The 17,457-nt window shown below is 53.8% G+C and overlaps 1 protein-coding gene across 3 annotated transcripts; it reads left to right on the top strand.

Annotated features, from left to right (window-relative positions):
- Positions 1-13,895: 13,895 nt before the first annotated feature.
- On the top strand, positions 13,896-17,222 carry LOC111139029 (S100 calcium binding protein A2). 3 transcript variants are annotated; one of them, XM_022491122.1, is made up of 3 exons: positions 13,896-14,021; positions 15,601-15,768; positions 16,757-17,222. In XM_022491122.1, the coding sequence occupies exons 2-3, from the start codon at positions 15,628-15,630 to the stop codon at positions 16,907-16,909; spliced, it is 294 nt and encodes a 97-aa protein (XP_022346830.1). In that variant the 5' UTR covers positions 13,896-14,021; positions 15,601-15,627; the 3' UTR covers positions 16,910-17,222. The 3 variants fall into 3 exon arrangements, with proteins under 3 accessions (XP_022346830.1, XP_022346831.1, XP_022346832.1); XM_022491123.1 differs by lacking the exon at positions 13,896-14,021 and adding an exon at positions 14,520-14,659; XM_022491124.1 differs by lacking the exon at positions 13,896-14,021 and adding an exon at positions 14,614-14,659 and having other exon boundaries at positions 15,621-15,768; positions 16,757-16,994.
- Positions 17,223-17,457: the final 235 nt, after the last annotated feature.

Raw genomic sequence — 17,457 nt, 5'->3', positions numbered from 1 at the left:
CATGTTTTGGCATGCAGTGCTTTCATTTTTACTTTCTTATTGTTATTATTACTAAAGTAGGCTCCACGCCCAGTGTGGAGCTCAGTGCCTGACTTGAACTCATGACCCCGAGATCAAGACCTGAGCCAAGACCAAGAGTCAAACACTTCACCAACTGAGCCACCCAGGTGGCCCTTTATTTTTTATATTTTTATTTTTGAAAAAGATTTTATTTATTTTTTCAGAGAGAGAGAGAGTGAGAGAAAGCATGAGTGGGGAGGAAAGGAAGAAGTAGGTTCCCTGTGAGCAGGGAGCCTGACATGGGGCTCAATCCCAGGACCTTGAGATCATGACCTGAGCTGAAGGCAGATGCCCAACCAACTGAGCCACCCAGGTGTCCCTTCATTTTTTATTTTTATTAAAGAAATTTTTTAAAAAAAGTTTTTATTTATTTTCTTGACAGAGAGAGAGATCACAAGTAGGCAGAGAGGCAGTCAGAGAGAAAGAGGAGGGGAAGCAGGCTCCCGCTGAGCAGAGAGCCCGATGTGGGGCTCCATCCCAGGACCCTGAGATCATGACCTGAGCCGAAAGCAGAGGCTTAACCCACTGAGCCACCCAGGTGCCCCTAAAAAAATTTTTTTAAGTAATCCCTATGCCCAATGTGGGGCTCAAACTCACCACTCCAAGATCAAGATTTGCATGTTCTACTGACTGAGCCTGCCAGGTGTCCCTGTGTTTTTATTTTATTTGTCTTGAGATATTTTCTAATTTCCCTTGTGATTTCTTCTTTGGTCTACCGGTGGTTCAATTTCTACATATATTTGAATTTTCTAGATTTCCTATTGCTATTGATTTCTAGTCTCACTCCACTGTGATTGAAAAACATTTGGTTGGATTCCAATCTTCTTAATTTTGTTGACTTGTTTTGTGCCCTACATGTGATTTGTCCTGAAGAATGTTCTATGTGCACTTGAGAAGAATGTGTACTCAGTGGCTGTTGTGTGGAGTAGTCTGTGTGTGTCTGGTAGGTCCCTAGGGGTATGGTGCTGTCGCAGTGTCTGTGTCCTTACGGATCTTCTGTGTGTGGAGGGAAATGGATGGTATCAAACCATTGTAAGGTTTAGGTTTCACTGAACACACGCTTAAAACGGTCTCAATGGGGGCACCTGGGAGGCTCAGTCGGTTGAGCATCTGGCCCAGGTCATGATGTTGGGGTTGTGGGATCGACCCTCCATGTCAGGCTCCATATTCAGCATTTCCCTCTCCCTCTGTCCCTCCCCCTGCTTACTGATCTCTCTCTCCACCATCCCCAAAGTGCTATCTCTCTCTCTCTCTCTCCCCCCTTCTCTCTCTCAAATAAATAAATCTTAAAAAGAAAAAACAGTCTTAATGGTTTTATTTAAAAATGTTACAGTGTTGGTTCACCTGGGTGGCTCAGTTGGTGAAGCCTCTGCCTTTAGCTTGGGTCATGATCTCAGGGTCTTGGGATCGAGTCCTGTGTCGGACTCCCTGCTCAGCGGGGAGCCTGGTTCTCCCTCTGCCTGCTGCTCCCCCTGCTTGTGCTCTCTTTTACTCTCTTTCTGAGAAATAAATAAAATCTTTAAAAAAAAAGTTTAAGAAACCAGAATCTAATCCAAGGCTCACTTAGTCCTCCTGACAGCCTGTGATGGAGGAATCCCCACTCACATTCTACAGATGAAGACATGGAGGCTTGTGGAGGTGACAGGACTTAGTGAAGGACACACGGCTGGTCACCAGTGTCCCCCCAGCCCAGAGGTCTTTCGCTAACTCTGGGCGGGCTGCCAGGCAGTGGTTTGGCCCCAGGAACTACGATGGGCCCCCTTATGGACCCTGTATGTTGGCTGTGGTTGCTTCTGCGGAAGACCCATTCATTCATTCATTCATTCATTCAGAATCTAGTGCTTGTGTGCGACCCCCAAGGCAGCAACAGCGGGAAGAGATGTGCTTCCTGACATCACAGGACTTCTAGTTTAGAGGGGAGGAAGGCTCATAACCACGTGATCACACCAACAAATGGGGGTAACTTCTGAAGGGTCACATTTGTGGTGACTTTTTTTCTTTAAAGATTTTATTGATTTATTTGACAGAGAGAGCACAAGCAGGGGAGCCGCAGGCAGAGGGAGAGGGAGAAGCAGGTTTCCCATTGACCAGGGAGCCAGACGCGTGGCTCGATCCCAGAACCCCAAGGTCATGACCTGAGCAAAGGCCCATTCTTAACTGGCTGAGCCACCCATGGGCCCACCTCTGTGGTAATTTTTGACAAAGAAGTGTGACCTCTTCTGGGATTGGGGAGCACCTTGGTGGGAACCACGCTGGAGCTGAGATGTGCAAGAGGGGCAGCACAGGCAAAGGGCAGAGCTGAGAGGAGAAGGGCTTCCCAGACACAGGAACCTTCAGGTGCAAAGGCCCTGAGGCAGGAGGGAGCATGGTGAGCCAGAGTTTCTAAGGGAAACTCGGTGGGGCTGGAGCTCAAGAGCAAAATGGACAGAGATAAGAGGCCAGGCTGGAGAGGGGGACAGGACTAGGGGGTCAGTAACCACTGATTGTTGTCATTGTTGTGTTTAGAGGTGGGAGGAACAGGAGAGGGAGAGAAAGAATTCTAAGTAGACTCCATGTGGTGCAGAGAGATGGATGTGGGGCTTGATCTCACGACGCTGAGGTCACCAACCCATCCCAGCTGAAGTCAAGAGGCAGACACTTAACCTACTGAGCCACCCAGGAGCTCTTGTATGTTTTTTTTTCCAGCAATGGGAGTGCCCAGGTATGTGCACTTGAGCCTGAGACCTGAGCAGAGTTGTATTTGGAATAATTTCAGTTGCAAAATGAAAAGACAGAGAGTGGAAGGGCAGAGCAGATGCAAGGAGACCAGGGAGGAGGAATTTTTAACAAGTAGTAGCAAAGAACAACTAAATTTCCAAGTACTTATTCTATACCAGGCTCTGTTCTGAGTATTTATTTTTTTAAGATTTACTTGTTTATTTTAGAGAGAGGGAGAGGGAGAAAGGGTGTGTGGGGGGAGGGGTAGAGGAGGACAGAGTCCCAAGCAGACTGGTGCTGAGTGCAGAGCCCCACACAGGGCTGGATCTCAGGACCCTGACCCTGAGATCGTGACCTGAGCAGAAACCAAGAGTTGGATGCCCCACCTACTGTCCCTGTTTTGAGAATTTTGCACGTATGAATTCCCAAATCCCTACACCCCAATGACATCAGTCCCGTCTTCTCCGTTTTGCAGATGAGGAAGCCAAGGCACTTGCTGGAGACCGGAGAGCTGCTGAGCCTGGCATCCGGTGGTCTGATCCTGGGCTTGCTGTCCCTGAATGAGGGTGGCGCCGGTGGAGACCCGTTCATGGGGTCTGCACCTCCTGATGCAGAGTGCATGGCGGGCCAGGCGCTCCTCTGCCTTCATGGGGCTTGGAGTCTGCCTGGTGGCAGATGCCATCAGCAAACAAACAGGAAATCGTGGGGCCTATAAAGAAAGCCTTAAACAGGGAGGAGGGGCCATGAGCTCCCAGAGTGGGGTATGGGAGCTCTAAGGGGCTGGGTCCCCACGAGCTAGCCAAGGGGCAGAACTGGAACGAGAATAGCCCTGTCTAAACTGTAGCTTAAGCTTCTCATGTCCAAAGGTGCTCTCCCGACAGCCTCCCCCTGCTCTCCCCCTGCCCCTTCCCTTCTCCCCCATTCTCCTGGCCTCTCAGGACAGAAACATGCAGTGTTCTTGCCGCCTTTCACATCTCACATCACACAGTTAGTTGGTCTGAAATCTTGCCTGTTTTGCATTCAAAACGTGTCCAAAATCACTGGCATCTCTCCCCTTCCACCGCCGCCACAGTCATCCAAGTCCTGTCATCTCTCACTCCTTTTTTTTTTTTTTTTTTTTAAAGATTTTTGTTTATTTATTTGACAGGTAGAGAGAGAGGGAGAGAGAGCACAAACAGGGAGAGCGGCAGAGGGAGAGGGAGAAGCAGGCTCCCTGCAGAGCGGAGACCATGATGTGAGACTCCATCCCAGGACCCTGGGATCATGACCTGAGCTGAAGGCAGACGCTTAAGAACTGAGCACCCAGGCGCCGCTGTAATAGTTTTCTAATTATTTCCCAGCATGTCCCCCTGCCCCTTTAGAGGGACATACACAGCAGTCCCCCTTCCTTTGGTCAACTGATGCCCCAAATGTGTGTGTTCAGGTGGGTAGTAGCGTCATGGAGGGTCCCGTGTCCACGCTGTCCACCTCCTGCACGGCATTGTGCTTCTCTCTCGCTGGGCCTGGTTTGTAAGGGAGACTGTGTCATAAGCTCTGCGTGTCCAGGAAGAAACACTGTGTCTGGGGTTGAGGACTGCGTGCAGTTTCCGCCATCCTGTGGGGTCTGGAAGAGCACCCTGCACGGAGCAGGGTGAGTGCATTCCGTCTTCGTCTCACATACTTGCACTGCAGCCAGAGCGATTCTTCTAAAATGTGAATCAGATCATGTCCCTCTTATGCTCGAAATCTCCCAGCGGCTCCCCATTTGCCTCAGAGTGAAAGCCAGTCTTCCCATGTCTCTGAGGCCCCCGTTAGCTCTGGAACCTCCCCCTCCGCCGCCATTCTGCCCTGTGACCCACCGCTTCCACTTGAGGCCTTAGCTTTAACGTGGCTGTTCTTGGAGCCTTTGGTGGCCACTTTCCTTTAAACTGAGCCTCCTCTCAGGCTCTTCCTCCTTCTGGCTTCCGCCCTCAACATTGCCCTTGTAACTTTTGAAATACCATATGCCTCCCTCGTGTGTCTGACTTGTCCTCACCAACAGCCAAGCTCCCTGAGGGAAGGTTGCACCGACTGTTCTGTTCTCTGGAGATGTCCTCACGGTCCAGCACACAGACGGGCTGCAGTATGTCTCACAGGATCTGGAACCGGCCAATCCACAAGCAAACTCCTGGTTTTCCCTCCAAATCCACGCTACCCCCCACATAGCAATGGTGTCACCATCCATTCAGGCCCTCAGGTCAATTCTGGTCGTCTTCCTCCCTCTCACTCACTAGATCCAATTTGTCAGCAAGTTCAACCTCAAAACTCATTCTCATATCTCTCTACTTCCTTCCCTCTCTAGTGCTCCTCCCGTCAGACCCCAGCCACCCCCACCCCACAGGGGCCAGTCTCCTGCTTCCCACTTGTCCTGCTTCAACCTCTTCTTAGAAACACCTGCTAGGCTCCTTTTTTCTGCTTCTTTCTTAGAGTGTCTGTGACCCACATCCATTAACCCCAGCAACAACAACAACAAGTTAGGCAATGAGCAAATACGGATGCAACAAAGTGGTCACTACTCCACCACTCAGAAATAAGGGCTAACGCTGGGTGAGCACCATGGGGTTTCTTGAAGTATGAGCAGCTAGGAAGACTGAGAGAGGGAGTTACAGGAAAAAGCCACAAAAATTGACTTTTTTTTTTTTTTTTTTTTACAGAGAGATCACAAGTAGGCAGAGAGGCAGGCAGAGAGAGAGGAAGGGAAGCAGGCTCCCCGATGAGCAGAGAGCTTGATGCTCCCAGGACCCTGAGATCATGACCTGAGCCGAAGGCAGAGGCTTAACCCTCTGAGCCACCCAAGCATCCCCCTTTTGTGTTTATGATATCTATATTTTCCTGTATTATGTTTCTATTTGTCCCACTTTTTTTCATCTTGAATTCTCCTTATCAAATATCAAAATTATTTCCCCGATACATTTTTAAAAGATTTTATTTATTTATTTGACAGAGAGAGAGTGAGCACAAGCAGAGGGAGCTACATGCAGAGGGAGAGGGAGAAGCAGCCTCCCCACTGAGCAGAGAGCCTGACGTGGGGCTTGATCCCAGAACCCTGGGATCAGGACCTGAGCTGAAGGCAGAGGCTTAAAGACTGAGCCACCCAGGTGTCCTGAGATGATCCTTTCTGATTATTATTTACTTTGCATGAGCTAGTTATCGCCTGAGGGGTGGTGTGCTGTAGAATGGGGTAAGAGTATAGTGGCCTCAGATGGTACCTGCGGGTGTGTGGAGGGCACAGCTCCTCTCAGGGTTTGGCACTTGGGAGATGGGGTCGTGTCACAGTAAAACCTGGCAGCACACACTCTGATATTCTCTGTGTCTCTCTTTTTTTTCTTTAGATTTTATTTATTTATTTGGCAGAGAGAGACTACAAGTAGGCAGAGAGGCAGGCAGAGAGAGAGAGAGGGAAGCAGGCTCCCTGCCAAGCAGAGAGCCCGATGCGGGGCTCGATCCCAGGACCCTGAGATCATGACCTGAGCCAAAGGCAGCAGCTTAACCCACTGAGCCACCCAGGCGCCCCAATTCTCTGTGTCTTGTCCTGTTCCAGCTGGGTTCATCCTTGACTGGGAGGCCATGTCACAAAACAATAGGAGCGTCATCCCGTGGTTTCTTCTTAAGCTTCCTTCCCTGCTGTCCTGAGGTGTCAAACTAGGTCTCCAGTGGAAACCTCTCCTCAGCCTGTTCTCAACTGCGGTATTCCTGCTTCAGTCAAAGGGACACTGGGTACCCTTGAAGGGGGTGTCCCACCCAAAGGTTAGGGCAGCATGTTTCTGCTTTCACGTAACGCCCTTGCTTAGATCCACCGTAACTACATTTGACTGGTATCCTTCATGATTTGTGGCTTGGAGTCATACAAGTTTCATTGAACATGATCTTTTCTTCTCTTTACATGTTGTTGTGTTTGCTTATTCTTAGTGAGGCTCTGAAGTAGAGATACAAAAATATCTTTACTTTGCCATCTTCCACGGAGAATTCCCCAGAATCATCTTTTTATTGTTTTTTAAAGATTTTATTTATTTATTTGACAGAGAGAGATCACAAGTAGGCAGAGAGGCAGGCAGAGAGAGAGGGGGAAGCAGGGCCCCTGCCAAGCAGAGAGCCCAATTCGGGGCTCTATCCCAGGACTCCGAGACCATGACCTGAGCCGAAGGCAGTGGCTTAATCCACTGAGCCACACAGGTGCCCCAAAATTTTTTAAAAAATTAAAAAAAATCATCTTTTTAAAGAATCATCTTTTTAAAAAAAGTTATTATTTTAAAAAATTTTATTTATTTTTTAATTTACTTATTAGAGAGAGAGAGTGGGCGTGGGGGATGGACTAGCAGAGGGGGAGGGAGACAGACAAGTGGATGCCCCCCTGAGTGTGGAGCCCGACATGGGGCTTGACCTGAGTCAAAATCAAGAGTTGGACGCTCAACCGACTGTACCAGCAAGGTGCCCCTGAGAAACAATAATAGTAATTATTAAGTAGGCTCCATGCCCAGCGTGGGCTTGAACTCATGACCCCGAGATTAAGAGTTGTGCACTCTTCTGAGTGACCCAGCAGGAGCCTTCCACCCCCTTCTAATGGCTTCCTGCTGTACTTAGAATACAATCGAAACTCTTGACCATGGCCTTACAAGGCCCTGCGTGATTCAACCCCTCCTGACCTTTCTAATTCCGTTTCATGCCCTTCTGCCCTCACCATCCGTGGTCTGCCCACATCGCTCTTTTCTCCCTTCATATCCTGAACTCCCTCCCATCCCAGGGCCAAGCCTGGAACACACCCTCCCCTCCCTGTGTGGGCGACTCCTCATCCTTCGGGCCTCCTCCTCTGAGAGTCCCTCCCCACCCACCTGCCCAGGGGATGAGTCTGTCATCACACCTGGCCGTTTTTATTCATCGCCCTTACCATGATCTGTACGTTACATGCAGGGCCCATCTTCCCCATTTGATTACGTACTCTGCCTGCGCGAGGGCTCTGTGTGTCTTGGTCACCAGTGTATTCCCAGGGCCTACTGAATACATATTTGCTGAGGGTATGCATGAAGACTGAATTGGAGAATTGGGTCCTTGAGGGCCACACTGAAGAGTTTGAACGGTGTGGTGTTTGGGGCACCCGGGAACTGGGCCTTGAATCACCTCCATGAGATCAGCAGTTCTGCAACCCAGCACATCACCTTTTCTGCTCTGGCGAGCTCGCATGGGGCTTCCTGCTCCTGGGAGATCCTGGCTGGCAGAAGGAGAACATGGTGAGGCCAATGTTAAAACCCAGAATCTGTCTTCTCTGATGTCTCACCATTTCCTAGTATTACACATTGATCTCTTCAAACATGTCTTTTTAAACCACTTCCTCATGAGCAACACCCTATAATTTTTAAGATCACTGCTCACCTTCCTGAGTCAACTTTCTTTTTTTGAAGCAGCCCTTAGTCCCTCTCTGAGATTTGGGACGCTCCCTGGGTTTATCAGAACACATGAGAATGCCTCTCCTGCGCTGGGTGTTTCTGGGAAAGTGGTGATTCCTCCTGCTTTATGTGGACTTCTGTTGGCACCGGTCCTACCGAATGCATCTTCCGCCCTGGAGCCTCCATTCTGACAAACGTAGAAACCTGCTGCCCAGGCCTGGGTGCTTGCTGGAACGGCAGCTGGGCTCCCGGCTGAGCGAGGAACCTGCAGGCGGGTGGGTGGCTTCTGAGTCAGACAGCAGGCCCCAGACCTACAGGCCTCTGTCGGGGCTTGTGAGTGGGGAAGCAAGTCCACTAACTGAGGTCCAGCAGTGCCGGGGGACAGTCTGCTTTCCTCGCAAGGACACAGGCGTTGGCGGGGTGACTGGAGATCGGGGGCACAAGGAGTGGTTTGTCCCTGACCATATCCCCTGAGACATGAGTCTAGTTAATGGTGTGTTCCTCTCCTGTGGCTTCCCAGACTGACCTCCCTACCTTTTCCAACTGCCTCTGGGGGGTGGGCTCATGGGATGGTGAGGAGGATGCAGCTGGCTGGCTGACAGAAAACCAAGGCGCAGACTCTCACCCTTTCCTTGTGGACAGAGAGAGGAGTGGAAGGGCTCCGCCCCGCTAGAAGCCCCTCTGGGGAGTGGGTGTTAAATTGCCTCCTCCCCAAAGCACTGGCCTGGGCAAGAAGGAAGCATCTGGTGACAGGGGAGAGAGCGGGGTGGTTGCAAAGGCAGCAAGTCAGCTTCTAGAAGGGTTTGGGGTGGGGGCAGAGCCTGGTCTGGAAATGCGCTGTTGAGGGGAGGGGGAGGATGGAGGCGAAGAGGGGCAGCACTGGCCATCTGCCAAACACCTGCTCTGTGTCAAGCCCTGGGGGTACTGGGAATGGACGATACTCAGTGCTTATCAGCAGCCCAGTCTAGAGGGGGAGACACATAAAGAAACAGTCTTATCGAAGTCCCTGTTACAGGGCAGGGGGCCAGTGGGGTCCATGGGAGGAACAGCTACCTATGTGAGTGTGCGCAGGTGCGTGGGTGTGTATGTGTGAGTGTGCACATGCATGCGTGTGAGCATGTGAGAGCACACACATGTGTGCTCACGCGATAGTAAGCGCATATGTGTGAGCGCGTGTGTATATGCGTGTGCATGGGAGTGCGTGCGCGCGTATGAGCACGCGTGCGAGCGAGTTCATCTGCGTGAGTGTGCATGCGTGTGATGGTGTGCACATGTGCATGTGCGCGCGTGTAAGAGAGTGTGTGAGTGTGAGCGCGCGTGCAAGCGAGTTCATCCGCATGAGTGCGGTTGTGTGCACATCTGCATGTGCGCGCGTGCGTGTGTGAGCGCGCGTGCGAGCGAGTTCATCCGCGTGAGTGTGCGTGCGTGTGATGGTGTGCACATGTGCATGCGTGTGCGTGTAAGAGTGTGTGAGTGTGAGCGCGCGTGCAAGCGAGTTCATCCGCGTGAGTGCGATTGTGTGCACATCTGCATGTGCGCGCGCGCGTGTGAGCGCGCGTGCGAGCGAGTTCATCTGCGTGAGTGTGTGTGCGTGTGATGGTGTGCACATGTGCATGTGTGCGCGTGTAAGAGAGTGTGTGTGAGCATGTGCACGCATGTGCTCTAGGACATGGGGAGGCCAGGGTGGGGATTTGGGGTGCCGCACAGAGACGATCTCAGAGCTCAGTTTAAAGGGTGGCTGGGAGACCGACAGGGAGCAAAGGCACGAAGGGCTCTCGGAGAGAATGATGGCTTGGGTGGTCTGGGCGTCAGTGACCTTGGTGCCTGGGAGGGCTTGTTACGCTCAGCAGCCCCCTCCGCAGAGAGAGACACGTCACAAGGCTTTCACCTGAGCGCTGACATGCTCACGTGTGGATTTAGGAAGATCACTCTGGTGGCAGAGCTGAGGAGGGGGGGATGCGGGGGGCAATGCCAGGGCAGGAGAAGGGTCCAGTTGTGTCTACAACCACACTCGGGCAGTGTGACAGCGACAAGCAGCACTGAGAAGGCTGTGGAGGGCAGTGGAGGGAAGCAGGAGGACAGCCAGGTTTCCGGTCTGGGTCATCAGGAGGATGGTGGTGGCATCTGTGGTACAGAGGGTTACCGAGGGAGGTGGAAGACCTGAAGAAGGGTCCTCTCACGTCTGCTTTCAACGGAGGCAAGAGGAGAGGGGCGGGGCTCGAAGATGCTCCCTGGGCTCTGGGGAGGTTGAGCAATGGGGCCAGGTGGCCAGGTGTGGGTGTGGTGGGAGAATGGCAGTGCGCCCTGTTGGAGTGGGAAGGTTAGAGCTCCCAGGGCTTCCCAGGGATCCGGGCTTGCAGAGGAGGCTTTCCGTTGTGACAGCCTATGTTCCTTATGCCTCGTTAACTGTGTGAACCTGGGCAAACTTGCCTGAGCCTCAGTTTCCTCTTCTGTAAAGTGGGTGAGATCATACCCACTTCCTGGGATAGTCGTGTAAATTAAATGCAATAGTATACAGAAATCACGGAGCACACAGCAGGTGCGCCCCAATGTCAGCCCCATGGTTGGCCTTGGGAACGCCCTCGATCATTGCACGGTGATAACCAAGTTTCCTTGTGCTGATCATGCTATCAGGGGTACTTAGGGATGTTATTTATTGCAGTTTGTTAAGAGAAAATAGGGGGTCCTGGGTGGTTCAGTGGGTTGTGTCTGCCTTCCGCTCAGGTCATGATCCTGGAGTCCTGGGATCCAGCCCCAAGTCAGGCTCCCTGCTTTTCCCTCTCCCTCTGCCCACTCCCCCTCCAAGTTGTGGTCTCTCTCTGCTGCCTCCTGACAACCCTAACCCTCCTGACAGCCCAGGGAGGATGACTGTCGCCCCCTGCCCCCACTCTCTTTGTGTCTCATTCTTCTCCTGGGCACCGTCAGGAGGTGGCATCTCTCACTCTCACTCACTCTCTCTTTTTTTACATTTTTTTTTCTTATTTATTTATTTATTTATTTATTTATTTATTTTTTAAACATATAATATCTTTTTATCCCCAGGGGTACAGGTCTGTGAATCGCCAGGTTTACACACTTCACAGCACTCACCATAGCACATACCCTCCCCAATGTCCATAATCCCCCCCCCCCCAACCCCCCTCCCCCCATTAACCCTCAGTTTGTTTTGTGAGATTAAGAGTCACTTATGGTTTGTCTCCCTCCCAATCCCATCTTGTTTCATTTATTCTTCTACTCTCTCTTAATAAATAAATAAAATCGTAAAAAAAAAAAAGAAAATATTTAAAAATACATTTTTTGGGGGTAGAGGACTAATAAAAGGGATTCTTGTGGTGGAAAGGTGGAAGGTCAGGGGTGCGGTACACCTGGCCAGGGTCACCTGGTGAACCAGAGGGAACGCCAGGGCTTCAGCCTGGGGCCCCGACACTGGGGCCGTTTCTCTTTCTGCTGTGCTGCTCCGGGGAGAGGAGAGGGGTGTGTGGACAGAGCTTGGCAGTGTTCGGCCCCTCACTTATGCCACCTTGCTCCTCCCGCCCGAGTGCTTAAGGCTTTTAACAGGGACTGTCCAGGAAACAGCTGATGTGTCAGGCAGGTGTGAGGGTGTGGGTGTGGGAAGGCCCCTTGGAGGTGAGTCAGCACTGCATCTTCCTTCCTGAGTCAGGGGCAGAGCAGGTGGAGGGCTGCGGACCAGGTGGTAGGGAGGAGGGGTGGGGGTGGGGTGGGGTGGTGAGATCCACCAGCAACCGCAGGTCTCAACCACCAGGGGGCAGGAGCCAGGCGGGGACATGAGGCAGGGCTCTGGCCCAGGCAGGAGCGTGGACAGGGAGCCCTGACCCAGCTATCCAAGCTGGGCACAGGCAGAGTCACTGCTAGGGATGTGCCCATGGCCCAGCTGTGCTCCCTGGAGAATGTGGACCGGGATTGGACTCTGGGGTCATTCTGTCCAACCCTCCGGTTCTGTTCTGCAGACTGGGAGGGCGTTACTCAACCCACACTGTGAGTTAGTGGCAGATTAATGTGATTTGCACCCATCCCAGGAATCTGGCTGCTTGATGGGCTCCATCTGGGCCTCGGTTCCTGGGGAGGAACGGAGCACACAGCAGGTGTGCCCCAATGTCAGCCCCGTGGCCGGCCCTGGGAACGCCCTGGATCATTGCACAGAGATACCATGTCTCCAAGTGCTGCCCTGGTAATCAGTGGCTCTCTCCACTCTCTCATTTCCTTCTGTTTCTGTGGCTCTCCGACCTTCTCTCCCAGTTTCCACTATCTCCATCCCTGCTGCTGGGGCCCTTGCTCAGCTCCCTCCCTCCCCAGGCCCCAGGCTGGAGCGGTGTTTCCTCAGGGTTTTGCAGCTTCCGGAAGCTGTTTTCCAGCCCAGAGTCTAAGGGCCACTCCTGGGATCTGGAGAAGTTATGATTTGGTAACAGAACCCTTGCTGTGATTTGGGAGGTGAAGAGGTCCCTTGGGTCCTGAATACTTTCCCCAGCGCCCCCGCTGTGCTCAGTAATCATAAACAGTGGTTGGCACAGGCTATGCGTGAGACCTTCAGAGACCAGTAAGACCCAGTCCCTGCCAAGTGAGCTCACCGTGTGGGGGTGAAGGCAAGAGAAGACTCGCACTGGAATGATTCTGCCCAGGGCAGACGCGCTAGTGCACAAGGACAAAAGGAGTCCTTGTATGGGATGGAGCAGATAGAGATGGGGTCTGGCTGGGCCTGGGGAAGTCTCCACCAAGTAGGTGGCATTTACCGGGCCTTTGAAGGACAGCTGGGATTTCAACAGGCAGCGAGGTGGAGAGCAGGGGTCAGCACAAGCAGTGGGTCTCAGAGTACCAGCTGCAGGTATGGTGTGCTCAAGGCGCAGGGACCCAGGCTAGGGTGTGTGTGGAGGGGTTGGGAAGCTGGTGGGCGCCAGAGTCCAAGCACCTCACCTCCAGGCCTGGGGAGGAGCCATGGGGGCCACTGTGATGCCTGAGCCTCACAGGCATTCACCAAAGTCCTGAGGTGAAATGGAAGAAGTGCAAAAGGTCACGAATGGCGCCAACTGGGCTTTACCCTCGGGGTGAAGGACTTTTGTTTCAAGTTCTACAGGAAATAGGGCTTGATAGGGAGGAGCAGTAGCACAGCGGGGTGGGGGGGTGTGCCTGAGAGAGTTGGGGACCCGGGGTCTCCAAGGGCCGACCCCATCTGCACGTTCAGGCTGCCCGAGCCCCGAGGCGGCCCCAGGAGAGAGCAGCCTGGCATCCATCTGATCCTGTCGGTTCTCAGTCCCAGCTCCTCTGTGGTGTCTGATGCCAAGCTCCCAGAGGGGGCCTATGAAGGGTCTCCATGCTAGCACCCTCCGCTCCCAGGGTGGGCTGGTGTTTGCAAGCACCGCTGGGGCCTTCGGGAGGAGGCAAGCGCAGCTGAGTCACTGCCTGGGCATCTGGGCCTGGAACAGGGGGTGAGTCACCTAGCCCTGGGGCGTTGGGGGAAGGGAAAGAAGCTGCTGGACATCTGGAGGGGGAAGGGAGCCTGTCGGCCGGAAGGGCGGTGCCCAGACTGGTGGGGGTAGACAAAGGGCGGCGGCAGGGGCGCCTGGCAGGGGCGCCTGGCAGGGGGCAGCCCGAAGCCCGGTCTTCTCTAAAAACCCAACCCTGTGCTGGGTCCTGACGGGCTGCAGCGCAGGCCTTTCTCCGGGTGCGGGGCGGGGCCTGCAGGGGTTGGGTGAGGAGGGCGGTGACTGCGGCCTGCCCAGCTCCGGCCTCTTGCTCCGGGAGCTGTCCAGCCCCTGCGCACTTGCCCGCCCCCCAAGCCTTCCCGTCTCGGTTTGGACCCTCCAGGGGCGTCCATACAGCGCACCCTGACGGGCTCACCCCGACTGCGCGGTGAGCACAGCTCGGCGGTCTCTCCCCCTTCCCTGGCTCCTTTCCGACGCCTTCCCACCCACAGCGGGCCGCGCAAGGTGGGAAGGTGCTTCCCTTACTACTTCGCGGCCAGCTTCGAAGCTCCCCCCAGTGAGTCCTCGAAGACAGCTTGCACGCGGGTGTGCGCACACACACACAGAGACACACACACAGACACAGACAGACAGACACACACACACACACACACAGGCCTGGGAAGTCCCTGGAGGCTTGGAGCCTCTGACTCACAAGTGAGCTATGGCTCGCAAGTATGTGTCATACGAGCAAGGCCCAGCCTGAGACTTGAGGCCCACAAACAGGGGCGACCGCCCCTCACCCTGGGCCCAGGCCACCCCTTCCCCGTGACACCGGGTCCCCCCCTCCGATCCCCCCACCCCAGCTTGGCCTTCCTCTAGCGGTGGAGCTGGAGGTCTCTGGGAGGGCGGGGTCGGCAGGGAGTGGCTGGGGGTGGCGGGAGGCCAGGCTTTCGCTAATCAGGTTAGGGCAGGTTTGATTTCCTTCAAATGCCAGGTTGGGGGCCAGTGCGGTAGGCATATAAACCCCAGTGTGGGCGCCTGGCTCTTTGCTTTCCTTCCAGAGCCTCTCTGTCATCTGGTCTGGTGAGTGCTTCTGTCTTGCTGAGTGCTGATTGGGGGTGCCCGTGGTCTCAGTCTTTGTCTGCAGTTTTTTCATTCTGGGTCTCTCCCTTTGGGGAACCTTGTGTGATGTGCCCAACTGAGGGCTGTTCCAGGCTCTTCTGTGGGAGGTCTCAGTTTACAGGTTGCTCTGAAGCCTTCTCTTGGGTCTCACGGTCTGGGCATCGCAGATTAGGGACCCTTCTGGGGGCCTAGGCCCAGGAAGAGGAGGTGTGGAGGGTGGTGCTTTAACGAGAGTCTTGGGTTTTGTTTTTCCAAAGTCCTGGAATCCATCAGGACTTAAGGGACAAGAGCCAGGGATCTCAAGTGTGTGGGGGCCTGCCTGGGTCCCTGCCCTGAGGAGCTGCATGGTGCCCAGCCCTCTGCCCCTTCCCTTCTCTTCCCGAGTGAGAAAGCAGAGCTAGCGGGGTGGGCCCAGGACGTTACTTACCGCTGACACTGGGTAGGGGTCCTCACCCCAGCACTCCCCCTAAGCCCCCTGGGGGCTGCTCAGAGCATGCTCAGAGGCAGAGCCATGGAAAGGATGGCCTGAGTTCTGTCCTGCCATTCCCAGGGCCCAGGACATGTCATTCCTTTAGTACCAATCCCCTTAGGATTCTTCCTGGTGGGGAGGGTGGCTCAGGGGCCTTCACCTCTGCACTGTCTGATGGAGAGAGCGCCCTCGGCTCAGAGGTCTCCAGTGTGTGGGAATGTCCGTCTCTCTCCTGTGAGGGTCCTTGGTCCAGTGGAGGAAACATACTTAGACACTTCCTCTGGCCTTAGGGGTCCCTCGTCTGGGGGAGACGACTCCTTAGGGAGGAATGGTCTCAGGGGAGAGGCAGAGAGGGGTTTGGAGAGGCACTTCAGGGCACAAGGGCAGAATGTCCTGTGGGCTGGGCTGAATGTCCCCATCACCTCCCACCCAGATCCACCCCTGTGGCCCCAGATCCAAGATGTCCAGTCCCCTGGAGCAGGCACTGGCTGTGATGGTCGCCACCTTCCACAAGTATTCTGGCCAAGAGGGTGACAAGTTCAAGCTGAGTAAGGGGGAGATGAAGGCACTTCTGCACAAGGAGCTGCCCAGCTTTGTTGGGGTGAGTGGGGCTGGCTGGGTTGGGGGGTCCTCATGTGTGTGTGTGTGTGTGTGGGTGCCTGGTGAAGCAGACACAGGGCGTGACCTCATGGGCAAGGGGGGGTGGCTGGGGCCCAGGCACGTAGGCATGCTCTGTTTCTGCTGTCCCTGTGGCTCTCCAGAGGATGGACAGCTGTCCATCTGTCCAATACCCTGCCTGGGTCAAGCCAAAGCCCAGAGAGGGGAGGTGACTGGTCCAAGAGCACACAGCTCTCTCGCTCTTACTTGCCATGTTATATGCCAAACTAAGAAGTTGCATTGGGAAACACGTGTGCGCCCTGGGGCAGTGGCAGAGAAATGCTGTCAGCTTTCGGTTTGCCCCTCCCCTGCCCTGAAGAATTAAAAAAGTCAGGTCTCAGGCATTGAACTTGTGGTGCATGCCCTTTATTTCTTTAATGCTTTTTTTTGGTTAAGCTTTTCTAATTTGGTTTCATTTTGGCTGGTATTAAAATGTTTGCCTTGGGGTGCCTGGGTGGCTCAGTGGGTTAAGCCTCGGCCTTCGGCTCGGGTCGTGATCCCAGGGTCCTCGGATCGAGCCCCGCATCGGGCTCTCTGCTCAGCAGGGAGCCTGCTTCCTCCTCTCTCTCTGCCTGCCTCTCTGCCTACTCGTGATCTCTGTCTGTCAAGTAAATAAATAAATTCTTTAAATAAATAAAATATTTGCCTTTTCTGAATTCAAAAATTTTTAGTTTCTTCATCAGTGAAGTGGGAGAGTGACGCCCACCTCGCTGGGCTAGGGAGGACCTGGGTGCTCCTTGCTCCCGGCAGGGGCAGCTGGAGACCTTCCCAGTGAACGCCCACCCGTCCTCACTCATGGGGCCTCTTTGTAGCTCCCAGGGGGCGCCCTGCCTACCGCTCACCCACTGCCCAGTGCCAAGGGAGGGCTGGGCTCTAACCCGTAGGGGTGTGGGGTGGGGAGCAGCCTCTGAGCTGTTCTGTCTCACTTTCAGGAGAAGGTGGATGAGGAGGGCCTGAAGAAGCTGATGGGCGACCTGGACGAGAACAGCGACCAGCAGGTGGACTTCCAGGAATACGCTGTTTTTCTGGCCCTGGTCACTATCATGTGCAACGAGTTCTTCCAGGATGCCCCGGACCGGCTGTGAGCGGGGCTCCTGCTTGGCCACGGCCCTCCTGGACCCACGAGGACTCTAGCTACCCCTTTTGTACCCAATAAACATTTCTGTTGATCATATTTTAATTGCTCAGTGATGCCCCATCCCCTGGCTGGCTGAGTTGGGTTGCTGGACAATAAGAGCATCCTTAGATCCCACCCCTCTGGGCTCTGACTCTTCTGGAAAGATCTGCAAGGCCAGAGCTGCACCTCAAGTCCCAGAGTTTGGCATTTCAAATGCTGGTAAAAATTTGAGATAGTTTGCTAATATTTTTTTTCCAAATAAAGATATTAAAAAAGGCAAATACCATCCACCATCACTGTTATTTCATAAAAATAGAAAATGCTAACAAAGAAGGAAGGGTATGCTCAGAACAAAGGACAGACCCCGACGTTCCATACCGTGAGCCATCCGTGCTACTAAGATCTGTTCAAGAGGCAGAAGGCATCTAAACAACCCAGCGGACCTTCTCACTGAAGACTTCTTATCAGGTTGCAGAGCACAGGCAGTGGCCCTGTTTAGCAAAGTTGTGTTTCTCT

Source organism: Enhydra lutris, unplaced genomic scaffold (genome assembly GCF_002288905.1).
Source record: "Enhydra lutris kenyoni isolate GAN:26980312 unplaced genomic scaffold, ASM228890v2 scaffoldscaffold94, whole genome shotgun sequence".
In the NCBI taxonomy this organism is placed as follows: Eukaryota; Metazoa; Chordata; class Mammalia; order Carnivora; family Mustelidae; genus Enhydra; species Enhydra lutris.
This window is presented reverse-complemented; position numbering and strand designations above follow the sequence as displayed.